Source organism: Rhinolophus hipposideros (genome assembly GCF_964194185.1).
Source record: "Rhinolophus hipposideros genome assembly, chromosome: 16".
NCBI classification, from domain to species: domain Eukaryota; kingdom Metazoa; phylum Chordata; class Mammalia; order Chiroptera; family Rhinolophidae; genus Rhinolophus; species Rhinolophus hipposideros.
The window spans coordinates 41431995-41446523 of NC_138062.1; the positions used below are offsets into that span (position 1 = coordinate 41431995).

At 39.1% G+C, this 14529-nt stretch overlaps 2 protein-coding genes across 5 annotated transcripts in view; one reads left to right on the forward strand and one right to left on the reverse strand.

The window, feature by feature from the left end:
* The window catches only part of CDCA2 (cell division cycle associated 2), a 41977-nt gene extending 38615 nt beyond the window's left edge, over positions 1-3362 (reverse strand). Inside the window, exons 1-4 of the mRNA XM_081076854.1 lie at positions 2855-3362; positions 2345-2408; positions 2078-2251; positions 731-885 (exon numbers count right to left, since the gene is read on the reverse strand). Coding sequence (XP_080932980.1) covers positions 731-885; positions 2078-2251; positions 2345-2408 — 393 coding nt within the window. The 5' untranslated portion in view covers positions 2855-3362. The remainder of the gene's footprint in view (positions 1-730; positions 886-2077; positions 2252-2344; positions 2409-2854) is intronic.
* A 435-nt stretch (positions 3363-3797) lies between these two features.
* KCTD9 (potassium channel tetramerization domain containing 9) overlaps positions 3798-14529 on the forward strand; it is a 26204-nt gene continuing 15472 nt past the window's right edge. Inside the window, exons 1-4 of one of the 4 annotated variants that reach the window (XM_081076536.1) lie at positions 3800-4044; positions 10576-10681; positions 12087-12208; positions 14110-14153. Coding sequence is in view for 1 of the 4 variants with exons in the window: in XM_081076535.1 (XP_080932661.1) it covers positions 3997-4044; positions 12087-12208; positions 14110-14153 (214 nt within the window). In the remaining 3 variants the exon portion in view is untranslated. Of the gene's footprint in view, positions 4045-10575; positions 10682-12086; positions 12209-14109; positions 14154-14529 lie in introns of all 4 variants that reach the window. The other 3 variants (XM_081076535.1, XM_081076537.1, XM_081076538.1) reach the window with 3 other exon arrangements.

Sequence of the window (14529 nt, forward strand, 5' to 3'; positions counted from 1 at the left end):
TTTGACTCTTTAGGAGTATGTATTATTCTAATAAAAATCTGCAAAAACGTCTAAGTACTTCCCCATTGTCAGACAAATAATTTGTTCCCTTCCACAAGGCTATCCCAAATACATTTTGTCCTGGGGAAACTCTTGGCCCTATATGCCAACACACTGTAGTCACAGAAAATTAGACTCTTAAAGATATTAAAAGAAAAAGGTTGGAAAACACTGCCTCATCTCATTATAGAAAAACAGACGTTACCTAGAAAAATTTTCCAAATAAAATAGAACGCTCCCCTAGAAAGCCATTTCTCTCCAGGATCTCACAACTCTTAATACCGGGGCTGCCAAAAAATGTCTACAAGTGGACATTTTGATCAACGTTGCTCAAGCAGTAGTTTGCTGTAATCAGAAATGTCTGGACACTGATGGTAACCACTTTAAGCACCTCTTGTAATTGCAGAAATCAAACGTGACTTGTACTCATCTTTTGTTATCGGTATGCATTGAGTATTACAATTTTAATAGTTTTCCTTTCTTATAATGTGTATGCATTTTTTGGGAGTGTATATTTCATGCTTATCACGATTTAAAGGTATACTCCGTAAAGCACAGACAAAATACCATCTCTGCAGATCCAAAACACATGAGCTGCACTGTAAGGTAGAAACTCTCTACAAAAGCTCTGTAACACAGCAAAGTATTCTTCCTAGAAGAATTCATGACATAATTTAGAAGAAAATCATACCAGAAAAGGGGAATTCTGTGTCAAAGGAGACTTCTCTGCATTCTTTAAATTCCGCTGCTGAGCAATGAAACGAATAAGATGGTTTGTTTCAGGAGAGCCCCGAACACCAACTGTAGAGCGTCGTCTGGATTTTTTAAGGTGGGATGATGACTTCCCTGTAATGAAAACTCTTTTAAATTGGAATAAAACAAGGCAATCATCAGTAATCGAGTCCTGAGGATCTGTGATGTACCAGCCGGAGAGAAAACATGATAAACACATGGTACATAAATCTAACTGAAGAATTATGGTGGGCAAAATTGTTCATACACAATCAGTTGCACAGAAATCTTTGTTTTGTCTATTGATTTATTCTATGTTCCTGGAACAATACCTAGTACATAGAAGTTATTTATTAAACATAGTTGAGTGGAGTGAACCCATGAACTCATTTATAATTAGCTCTCATTTCTCTTGCATTATTTTCTGCACAAAGAGGTGGGTAATGTCTTGCTTTGGACTAAGAACTTCTCTTTTTCTGAATCAGGCAGTCTTATTTCCAGGGACTGAAAGGAAAGATCTCCACCTAGGCACATGTACTCTCATGCTCAATTCTTCAAGGTAAGTTGTTTTTCTTAGATACCTATCTAAGTACCACCTTTGGCACACTACCTGGAATTCTGAACATACACCCAAGCACACAAAATAAATCTAGCTTTTTAAAGGTCTGAGCGTGATGTTCTTGAGAGGGGAACACAGAATGGTGTGCTACTTTACAGTCTTTTCTCAATCATGTATTACTTAGTCTAGTGCCCTTTGACTTTTAGGTCCCCCATTACCCTCCATTTCTAAATGCCATTCTCGAATCTAATTCCACTCCCATATTTCTTTCTTCTCCAAGTTAGTCTTCACAGGTGAATTTCATTTCTACCCCTCGAAGATTAGCAGGAGCCAATTTTCTGTTTGCGATTTTGAAGAGGCATACCCCAACTTCATGTAATACTTTCTCGACTGCTCTTCAACTTTCTCTTATTTTTGCCATATGTGACCACAAACATGTCTTACTATTTAAAGTACACTCCTGTATCCCATGTGTCAGGTCCAAAAGTGATTTATACCCAGGTTCTTTGCTAGTCTGGACACAAAGCACAAGTCGGACTCAGGAACACTGTGCTAGATGCCCGGGGACACCTGCATGGTCTCCTGCTATGCTGGATGAATTGTGCATGTTCACATAAGTCTCCCTGATCAAGCAAGTCTGCAGTCAATTAATTTAAATACATAAGGTAACAAGACAGACAGGGTAAATGAACACAATTGAGCTAATGTTATTTTTATGCATTGCAATAGAAAGACAACGTCTCTTACCTGAAGAGTTCTTTACAAAGCTTTCAGGTGTAATGCCCAACTGCTCTACAGTTACTGTGGAAAAGTCCAAAGGTGATTTAAAAGTATCTAGTGTGCAAACATTAGGAGTCGCCTCAGCTGCATGCTTCTGAGGAGTGACAAGCTTTTTGTTTCCCAAAATGAAATTGGTGTTTTCTGAAACAGACATGTTGTAGGGGGTTAACCATCATTATCAAGGCCAATACCTAAACTTGAAATTGCAAAAGGAGGCAACAGATCACTACATACCAATATTATTAATAGCAGCCTCCTTGGTTTCAGGGAGCTCGCTGACTGTTGAATCGGTATCCATCTGAAAAACACAGAGGAGAGGAAAAAAGAAAAATAACTCCACCCCAAGATTAACGTGGTTCCACCAAGATCCCCATTCAAGACTCAATTCTAATACCATCTCTACTGGCGTGACAATAGACGTCGAGAGTACTTGTGGAGCTCAAATTAGAGCTAAACCGCTGTCCGGCATGAAACAATGCACATCCCCTACTATAACCCATGGCTTTTCAACCTTAGCGAACACCTGAACCATCTGGGTACCCAGGTAAAGACGCAGCTTTGTGGATTCCCAGGTATTCTAATTCAGGAGGTGTGGCTGGGCCCCAGGAGTCTGCATTTTAGAAAGCACACGGGGGGGGTCCAGCTCGGGTCGCAGGAAAGCCACTTACTTCCGGGGGGCAGGAGAAACAGAACACACTTCTGAGAAAGACGCCGACGCAATCCAAACCGGGGCACTTGCCTTACCTCTCACTCCCGCAGTTTGGCTCTCCTCCCGCTCGGGTTTATTCTGAACGCCCCGCCGCACTGGACTACTGCGGTTGCTCTGCCTTCTAGAGCTCGGCTCTTGGTCCTGCGGGGTGAGCTCGAGCAAGTAACTGCTGGCCGGCAAGCCAGCCACCGCGGGCTGCCCCTTACCGTTGGCCGACACCCCGCACCCGCAGTACGCGGTACCCACACTCCAGCTCAGCACTCCGGGCCACCCGCCGCGGGATTCAAATAGCCGGCCCCGCCTCCGCCGCGTCTCGACGTCACTCCACGGATGGGTACGCCGCCGCCTCCCGCACGTGGCTGACAGCACCCAGAACCCTCCCAGGCCTCTACCTCGCCGTCCCAGGAACAGGAGCGGCTTCCTGGACTCCGGGAGAAGCCATTGCTAGTTGTGGGTGCGCACTGATCAGAGAGATCAGCGGCGACCCTGTGTCCACAGGGACTATTTTCCGTGCGAGTTCCGCGTAGGAACCCTTCGGTGGGCACTTTGAGGCCGCCTCCCGTCTTTCGATTGGATGCTGCAAACTTCGAAAAGAATCATTTGACCAATCCTGACAGAACGACGGGATGGCTCTAACCCAATCAGCCATCCCTACTTCTAGCGCTCCACCTCCTTCCCTCAAACCCTGCCTCCGCAGGCAGAGGAGCTCTACCTGGTATTGGGTGTGCGCCTGCTCAGTAACGCTTTGAGCCCGCCGCTGGGCTCCAGGTTCTGCTCTGATTGGCTGATAACCCTTGTCCTCTGCCAGACTGCAGCCTCTCTTCCCACCCTCCACCTGGGTGGGTTAGTATGAGCCCACCCAATGCAGGGTGCTGATTGGTTGAGTTCTGGCCGATGCTGCCGGTTGATTGGTGGAGCTTAGAGTCACTCCGGGAGAGGTGGGGGAAGGGCTCCAGGATGCCTGCGGAGCCCAGGGGCGGGGTGGACAGGAGGACCGGCCAACCCTGGGGTGTGGGACGGAAAGTGCGTGCGTGTGTGTGTCTGTAAGAGAAGGAAGGTGGCGAAGGGAGGAGATTTCGAGTGGGAGGAGGGAGGGGAAGGGCGGGAGAAGAGAAAGGTGGGAGGAAAGCCAGGTGGGAGGGTGGCGACTCACTCAGGACCCAGTGGGGGCAGCGCGATGAGGCGGGTGACCCTGTTCCTTAATGGCAGCCCCAAGAATGGAAAGGTAAGAGGGTCCGGGGCAGGCGAAGAGGGCTTCGCTGCTGGGGGCGTGGGCAGCGGAGTGCGGAGCGGGCTCGCGGGGCGGAGGGCTGAAGTTGGGGAGAGGGGCTGGGAGGTGGACGTGCGCCGGGGTGGGGTGCGCTTCGAGGGTGAACCTCGGGTCCCCGCGGCTTCCTCCCAACCGCGGGATTTCTGCCTGGAGCCTCTTGTTCGACTCCGCAGGCGCCCCAGGAACTAGCGCAGGTCAGCTTGTGCCGGATCTTTGCAAGTCCAGGTAGGGGCGGGAAGAAGGCAGGTCCCCGAGGGCCGCTGTCACCTGATGGCTGGACACTGAGTGCTCTTCCCGCCTCCGCCCGGAGGACCCCACCGCCCCCGCCCCTGACTCCTGAGGCCGCTTATTTCCACCGTCGTGCTGACTAATGCTCTGCTCCAGAAAAGTGGTGGGAACAACTAAGGCATGCAAGGTCGACCGCGTAAACATTAAACTCGTTATCGGTGGATACATGAAATATTCTTCTGGGTCGCACAGAGGATTGAAAATTAGGGACGTGAGGTCCCCGCCTCTTAGGTGCCCCAAGCCCCGCCGCCACCAAACTTCTGTACTCTGTTTATTTTCGCCTGATTTTAGCTCCTTTAGAGGACTGTGACAATAGGCCACCATGGATTGATGTGACATTACTCCTTGCTGTGTTAGGCCTTTGTTCAGGGTGTGGTATTAAATATTTTTCCAACGCCAGAACGAGCCAAAATGAATCCTGCTGCTTCTCAGCTTCTTGCCCCACCCATGAAAGTTGTTGGGCCTCTTTGGAAAATTTGACTGTTCCAGGCAGACATTTCTGGTGTGGCTAAATGACATCTACAAGTGAGTAACTAAGCATTAGAGTCTAAAGTAAAGGTAAATTGGCCTCACTGTATGATTTGCTAGAATGCTTTGTCTTCTGCATATTTGGAAAATATTGTCAATTTCTAAATAGTGTAATTGTGCCAGCCACGGTATAAAACATGGTTTCCCCACTATTCTGCAATTTTGAGTACACATGTTCTAAAAATCTGAACCACAGTGTAGTTTGTTGACTATAATTTTGTCTTCTTGTGGTTTTAGATATTTAATACCCATATAAAACAGAACTGGCATAAATTCAACTTTTGGGGTTTTTTATAAATGCGGCCTGAAAATATGCTTAGCAAGATTTACATTACTTCTGATCATATTAACTTTTTCTTTCTCTACCTGTTTGGTCTGTTTACTACTCACAACCTAAAACTTACATTGTTACTGAAAGATTTAGTATATCCAAAGTTATAATTGTAATATGTTCTCAAAACCAGACCTCTGATTGACCTTTTTCCCAACATCTCTGCTATGTTATTCCATGAAAGACAAAATGTTTAGACCCAGTCATAAATATTTAACTGTGCTGTAAATCTCTTCTGAAACCACTGAATTTTGTTCTTGCCAAAGATTGTCTCTTAGTCTTGCCATATTACCTTTAATAAAAATTTTAAAGCTGTCTAGTTTTGATGAGGTTACATTTTTTTAGAGAATCTCAGAAGATTGGAAAAAAAACACATCTCAAAGATAAATATGTTTATATTACAAAGATCCATAAAGCCCAAACTGGAGAATATTAAAAATAAGTCATGCCATAATCCTTACTACTCAACTGGAAAACATATTCTATGCCAAAGTTGTCAGTGTTTCCTCTCCCTTCAGCTGATTTCTATATATTAGAATTACTCTTATTTGAAAAAAAGAGCAGAATAATAACAGCCTACATTTTAATATAAATAAAGTGATTCTAGTTAGCCAGGATGGCATGATTATGACATTGATGTTCATGAGGAACATGATGGAACAAAGCACAATTGTGAAATAGAGTTGGATTTCCCATCCACCAGTTGGAATATCTGTGTCAGTTCCATTATCTCTTTGTTTACCTAGCTTCAATTTTTGTGTCCTGGTCATAAGAATAATGTCTGGTTTTTCAAATTTCCCTCCTGTAAAGCTTATCCAGTGGTTGCCAGACTGGGCTATGAAGCCTTGGGTCGGGGAGGCAGAGTCACTACAGGAGACACTGACTTTTCTGTGTAACTAAGAACAAACAATCAAGTGTAACTAGTGAATGTTTTGAGGTAGAAGAGAGGGCTGTTCATTCTTTAAAACAGTGAGATGGTACACTACAAAGGCTGGACAAGGGGATCCAGAGGAGTTTCAGAAGAAATATTACACCTTTGATATACTCGTGTATCTTTTCACTTAAAATTATAAAATATTGAAACTTGATTGTTTTCCAACCTGGAAAGACAGAGGTGCTTTCATTCATTGAAAGTATCTGCTGGTCCCAAATCTTCTCAGAGAACGAGCGGATTTTTCACTGCTTAGTTCACTTTGGCATGTTGTGAGGTGTTGAAGCTTACAAGTGCCAGATTAAGATTAGTATTATCCAGTTTTAACTAAATTAACCCTTACCAAAATGTCAAGTGGCTTTAAAAGATTCCTTCAAAGAATCTGCGGATTGAAGACAATATTAATTAAGCAAACACAAGTAAGCAATAAGAAAAGTGGCTGAGCTGTCACTTCCCCAATATCAACTATAAGATTTTTGAAAAATTGTTGGATCTCTTTGAATCTGAGAAGTCAAAAAGTACCATATTTTAAAGACTGTTTGAAGTCCTGTTTAATAAATGCTACTGTGTTTCCCTGAAAATAAGACCTTCCCTGAAAATAAGACCTACCCCGAAAATAAGCCCCAGTCAACGTCAGCCAGACGGACGCATTTAGTACATTACGATGATGTTCCAGAAGAAGATGACATAACTGTATTTGAATAAATTTAGATTGTTGTACGTGAAAAAATAAGACATCCCTGAAAATACACCTTAATGAGCCTTTTGGAGCAAAAATTAATATAAGACCTGGTCTTATTTTCGGGGAAATACGGTATAAGACCCAGTCTTATTTTCGGGAAAACACGGTATTAACAATAAACTGCTCCCTAAGTTTATACTATTTTTCTTTGAAATAATAGTCAGTGATAGGTCATCACTGGCTGCTATTTGATAGCCACGTTATCCCAATTAGCAAGACATTTAGAAATAGTATCCAATACATGAAGACAGTGTCAGAATTTTTTCCCCTTTTTTTAAAAAAAAAAGTTTAAAGTCAATTTTGTATTTGGCAGAATTGCACTGGATTCGATGATAAATATTTAGGGACTTTTTACTGGGTCGATCAAATATAAGTCGATAAAAGTCCTCATATCATTTAGGAAATCATATTCTCTTAGTTTTAATTTGAATTTTTAAAAATTGCTCCAGAAGAGTCACTTATGCTTGAACCTTTGTCCTTTCTCCAGATGCTCAGAATTCCCATTGTTCTCTTTTTACTATTTCCTGTAATCGGTGGTATTAAGGAATTTGAAATGAGGACTCAGACATCTGAATGTAGTGAGTGGCCTCTAAGCAACCTGATGTCTTTTCCATGTTTCTGTACATCTTGAACATAAGTTGTTTGTTTTTACTTCAGAATATTCAATAATGAGCGGTGCAAAGCATAGGCCTTTTATATACCTTATTCATTCATTCAGCCAACACTTAGGGATTACCATCATTGTGTAAGGAAGCATGCCAGGCACTGCAGACTTAGTAGATATGCAATAGATCTTAATTCTGTACTGATGTTTATAGTCGTGGTCCAAGAAATAACTAAGTTTTCTCCTGGCTTTGATATTAGCTCAGACACGTGTTGTCGATATTAAATATCCAGATTCGAACCCACTATAGTGTTAGATTTGAAGAAAGGTGAAAAACTATGTGAACCCTTGCCGATTGAAATCTAAACATTAATAAGAACTTTGTGAGGGCTTGCTCTTCAAGTTAAATGGTTTTAAAATATATTTGATGAATATAATAAGGAAATTAATATACATAAAAATTAAAAGGAAAATAATATAACAAATATCAGTAAGACTGCCACACAACCCAAGAAATAGCCTATTACCAATAATTTAATGTGCTTATCCACTTTCCTCTCCCCCTGCCTCTCCCATTTTCATGAATTTTGTATTTTTCTTTGCCATTTTTTTTTTTTTCCTTAATAGTAGTGTTGCCACTTATGTATGTATAACTAAACTATATTTTTTGTTTTGTTAGTTTTGGAACATATCCTAAATTGGTATCACCAAGTAGTCTTTTTGGACTTGCTTTTTTCAATATTTCTAAGATTCCATCCATTATGTCCCATATAGTGATAGTTTATTCATTTTCACTGCTTTATAATAGTCCATTATATAAACATACTATCACAATTTATCCATTATCCTGTCAATGGACATCTGGGTTATTTTCTTTATACTGCGCTATTAAATTAACAGTGCTCTGAATATTCATACATATATATGTATGTATCCTGGTACAAACGTGCGAGCATTTTTCTAGGGCCATGGTTCACAAACTTTAGCATGCATTGGAATTACCGGGAAGAACTGAGAAAACACATTGCTGGACCCCACCCCCAGAGCTTCAGTCAGTAGGTCTGGGGTGGGACTAGGAATTTGAATTTCTAACATATTTCCAGGTTAATATTTCCATAGTTCCAGGATGCCTGTGTGGGCAACCCACTTTTGAGAACCACTGCTTCTATATGTGCAAGTTATAATTATTGGTTGTTAGAGTATGTGAGTGTTTAATATTACAAAACAGTGCCAAATTATTTTTCAAAGTCATTGCATTAATTTATATCCCACCAGCATTGCATAAACCTTCCACATCTTTTTTTTTTTTTAATAAATTTTATTGGGGGACAGTGTGTTTCTCCAAGGCCCATCAGCTCCAAGTAGATGTCCTTCAATCTAGTTGTGGAGGGCGCAGCTCAGCTCCAAGTCCAGTTGCTGTTTACAATCTTAGTTACAGGGGGCTCAGCCCACCATCCCATGCAGGAATTGAACCGGCAACCTTGTTGTTGAGAGCTCGCACTCTAACCAACTGAGCCATCCGACCGCCCCCCACATCTTCTTAAACACTTGATATTGATCCACATCCTCTTCAACACTTGGTATTTTCATACTTTTTAATTTTTAATATTTCAGTATTTGCCTTCTTGATCTAGAGTTAGTTATGTCACCTTTTTTAGGAATGAAATAATTTTAATTTTTAAATGTATTAAGCTGAAAGCATAAGTAAATTGAGTTCTACATTGAGTAGAATTCCTATTGTGCTTTGATTGCCCTGAGAATTGCAAAAGATAGGTTTTTTCCTATCTTATAATGAAATTCGACTTCAGTGGGGAAGAAAGGAAAGATGGTGACTACTCAGCCATCCATATAAAAACAAACAGGTTTTGAGTTGGACCCTTATCACTTGCTGTGCGTTGCTATGGCATGGTCAAGTCTAACAGAATTAAAATAGATATTTCTTTGTTCTTCGTTTTACTCTGCTCTTTGAAACAGTACTGTCCAGCAGAAATTTCTGTGTTGCTGGAAATATTGGTGGAAATAATCTGTGTTGGTGGAAATATTCCATATCTGTGCTGTTCAACATGGTAACCACTAGCTAATGTGGCTTTTGAGCACTGAAATATGGCTACTGTAACTGATTAACTGACGTAACTTTTAATTAATTTTAATAGGTTAAAATTTAAATAGCCTCTTCTAGCTAGTGGCTTCCAAATTGGACAAGGTATTTTTAAAACAGGTGGGTGGCCTTTATTTTCATTAGGAGACAACTGACCCACACACAAAAAAAAATCAAGGCAATTACATAGAAGTAGAAAACAAATTAATTTGATGTATTTTTGAAAAATAAGTCATAAAATATTATGTTCTAATATTTAAATTAAATGCAAGTGCATAATATAGATACATACATTAAATTTGCATCCATATGACATGGCCTACTGAGTGAGAGAAGTGAAAAGAGTGCTGGGAAGACAGTCAATGTTAGGCTAAATAAAGCCATGTAGAGATGGACAAGATGCAGAGATACCTAAGAGGAGAAAGAGCTAGAAAATTCTTAGTGTAATAACTATGACAAGAATGTTGATGTTGGAAAGGAGGATTTTCTTACCTTCCACCTGTAGCACTTTTCAGACTGGGAAACTTGTTTTGCATTTGCTTGAGTCAGTCTCTTGCCCCTTTTCATTTTTGACTCTTCTGTTTTCTCTCTTCACACCCTCGGCCTTAGCCCAACCAGGTTTGCTATACCTAATGCCTCATGTACTTTATTTCTCTTCTTTTTCTCCCAGAAGCGTATATCTGCAATAAAGCGTTAGAATTCCAGGCTCTGTTTCAGAAGTGAAAAATGATAGGAAATATGGGGGATACATTTTATTCAGGCTTTTATCATTAATGTATCTGCTGTGTGTAAGACACTGTGCCAAGTGCTTTGCCTTTTTTTTTTTATTGTGGAAAAATACATAACCTAAAAGTTAACATTTTAGCAATTTTTCAGTGTACAATTCATTAGTGTTAAGTACATTTTACAATGTGTATAACCTCACCACTATTTATTTCCAAAACATTTTCATCATCCCAAGCAGAAATTCTACCCATGAAGCAAAGACTCTCCAATGACTCCCCCTCCATCCTTGTAACCTTTATTCTACTTTGTCTCTACGAATTTACTGTTCTAATTACCTCAGATAAGTGGAATCATACAATGTTTATCCTTTTATGTATCTGGCTTATTTCGCTTAGCATAATATTTTCAGGACTCATCCATATTGTAACGTATCAGAAATCCACTGCTTTTTATAGCTGAATAATATTCCATTGTAGATACATACCACATTTTATTTATGCATTATGGACACTGGGTTGTGCATTATTTTAACAATCATCCTAATTTCTTTTATATCATGCTTGCTTACAACCCTTCCCCAAATGCCCCAGCTTGCAACACTTCTCTGGCTTCTTATTATCCTTATGATCCAAGAGAACACAGTTGGAATCTGAGTACTCTGCTATTGGAAGATTGCATGCGTCTATATTAGCAAATAACTCCCTCCCTACCCCTTTATTCACTTCATTTATTTAAAAATTCAGTGTTTACTATATTCCAGTAACTGGCGAACAAAGGACCAGCCCCAGTTCTCATTTCATGTGGTACATTTATCCAGTATCCTGTGGGAAGTGAATTGGCTGTAAATGCTTCATGTTCATTCAGCTCTTCACCTACTTTTTATTCATAACTTTCAGAAATCCTAACTGATAATGGTCCAATTATACCACTCAGCCACTGGGAACCCATAGTTACAGTTAGGGCTAGAGCAAGGAATTCATGACATGTACAAATTCTCAACCCCCTACTAAGCATTACATACACCTTGCACATACCAGACTGCCTGATTGAAAGCAGGACAGATCAAACTCAGCTGTTTGCCATATTTAGAATATTAGCTAAAATCTGGCTTTTATAAAGTAAGTAGTTACTGAAGAATTAAATGAGGTGGGAAGTAGTTACCTTTCATATGATAGTTTATGTAATAAATGTTATAATAAACAGCAGTAAGGCATTCCTATTTTAAAAATAAATCATTCCTATAACAAAAGAAGAATGTAAAGACTTAGTAGGTCTTGGGCACTTCGCTGAGCTCTCACTGTGCATTAACTCATTCCATCCTCCTGACAACCTTCAGATGGAGGTGTGACTGTTTTCTTCATTTCTAGGTAAAGCAACAGAAGCATAAGGAGGTTAAATAATTTATCTCAAGTCGACAGCCAGCTAGAAATGTCAGAATCTAAATTCAAGTATGGGTCTGCCAGCCTTCAGAACTGGGGCACTATTTAACATGCCTTAAGATTGTAGATTATTTTTAGTCAGAGATGATTTCTGATTCTCCAGTTCTAGATTTTAGCAGTATTAGGCACTGAGTAAATATTTGAGTCATAAAAGAAAAAGGGACACTGTTAGGAATCTCTCAGAAGCTCCTTTTTACATGATAATGGCTGGAGCATGATTGTTTTGTCCTGTTTTTAGTATGGTGGTTTATAATTTGTGAGTGATGAAATTCATTATATAAATGTTCATATTAATCTGGTGTGTTTACAGGTGGTTGCTGTATATGGAACTTTATCTGATTTGCTTTCTGTGGCCAGCAGTAAACTTGGCATAAAAGCCACTAGTGTGTATAATGGGAAAGGCGGACTGATTGATGATATTGCTTTGATCAGGTAAACTTAATTTTTTATAAGCTGTCTACAGAGTGCCCTTTGCTGCTTGGTGCTATGCTGTTTTCCTGAAGCAGTAGTTTAATCACTTTTAAGAGTTCAGGATTTGGGCAAGTGATTGCCTAAAATTTGCTCTTTGGAATTTAAATCATTTGGATTGAGGATATATTGATCAGATAGAAAACCTTCAGTACATTCCAATATATCAGTAGTCTCTCTACATAGTTCATATATGGCTATGAAAATTTCTTCTTTATGTTACTAGCGATGGATCTAATAAGGTGCATTTTTTAATGTCAGAAATCTAATTGATCTCTTTAATTTTATATGCTATTGCTTATTGTCCAACTGATTTCCTAAGAATGCTCTGAATTTTATAAACATTACAGAGACCTACTTTGGTGAAAATTTGCTAAATGTTACAGAGTTTTAAGTGGAGTTAACTCCACAGTGATCCACAGTAGTGGTTTTCGGTTTGTTTGGGTTTGGGTTTTGATTTTTAAATCTCCAAGGCAGATTTATCTCTTTAAAACCAGTGTCTAGTTCATCTGATTCCGTCTTCATAGGATCACAGTATTTTGGAGCAGGAAGAGGCTTAACAAAGAAGATGGGAAGGGAACACAAATTAAGTTTTGACTCTGCCAGTTATGTTGTATTTGCTTTGCCCGCATTACCTCATTTACCTGGCAAGGCACGGATGAAGTAATGATGTGGATAGTCTAAATTACAACAGTATACAACGTTTAATTTTCATTTAAATCCAGGTCAGAATGGCCTTTTAAATAATATCCTGACTTTGAAGTGAATCACTTTAGTCCCTTCATTTTATAAATGAGGAAAAGATTATAAACATCTAAGAAGTTAAATGACTTGTTCAGGTCATACAGTTTAGTAGTTGATTTTGATTTTTGTTAATGAGAACAAAACAAATTTTCATACTAGTCTTAAAAAGTTAACGGTCATGATAGGCAAATAGTAAAAATTATAAACTTAAAAGATATAGATTTAAAATCTAAATAAATTAGCAGAATTTCTTAGTTTTCCATTATCTATCTTCCAGCCTCTTTCAGTTTTTATGGAGAATTAAGTCACATTGTTGAATGATTTACTTAAATTTATTTAATTTATTTTATTTAAATTTCTCTTAATTTATTTAAATCTCTCCTTACCAAACACGGACTCTACTTCTGAGAAAAATTGAATGTGTTCCTGGGATGTCTTATAGGAAATAAAAATTTCCGCAACATAGAAGGTCATAACTGAAGCCTTCCAAACTTATGTACCTGTTTAATAATTTGTGGTTCACCAAACAATCTTTGATAGTTTATTTATACTAATGGTGGGATGGGTTGGGGCCGGGGAGGCGGATATACACTGATAATCCAAATTTCAGATTATGGGCAATCGTTTACATTTGGGGGTGTGGAGGATGTATAATGGATGAGTGTTTACAAGTTACTTGCAATTATATTCTTCCTAGATTAAATATGAAATTTTGCTCATTTCCAAAGCACAAAGCAGTTGATGATTTGAGAGAAAACCCTAATTATTTAGGGTTACAGAATTAAAGTAAAAACTGAGGAGTTTGTGATGGCTTTAATCATCTCCTTTGAGCATATTCTTCAATTGATTAAAAAAGCTGAATTCACATAATTTGTATAGTGGGTTTTATTTTGTTTCTTTTCCATTTCAAAAGAACTTTCATGTGCAGGATCATATTTGAATTTAAATCCAAAGACACTTGCAGAAGAGGTTGTTAAAGAAAGCACTGGAAACTTAGTCAACTTTGCAATACAGACAGCAAAACCTATCTTTTACATAATTCTAAGAAATAGTTCCTTTAGTCAACAGATAATGTGATTTCTGGATTTTGATGGTAGCTTTTTAAATTTTGATTTCCCTAGGGATGATGATGTTTTGTTTGTGTGTGAAGGAGAACCATTCATTGGTAAGTCACTTCCTTAAAATCCAATTTTATCTGCCAAAATAAGAAAGATCCAATGACAAGTAGTTTACATGGCCTAACATTAAAAAGCATCTGGTTGTAGTATTCAGATCTTCATACCTGTTTTGATTCTACAATGGGTGTGTGTGTTAAATTTTAAATATGAATTATCTGATATTTTATATGGATACCTCATTTTTCACGTGCCTTTAAAATACTCCGGATCTCAACATATTCAATAGATACGACATGACAGAGTAGTTTTCATTTTAGAGACTACAGTTGATTTGCTTTGGAATTTTTTCTTTAATAGTAGTTGTCTCAATTTCTCTAAGCGTTATGTTACAATTTTTAAGCTTGTATTACTGCATACGTAATG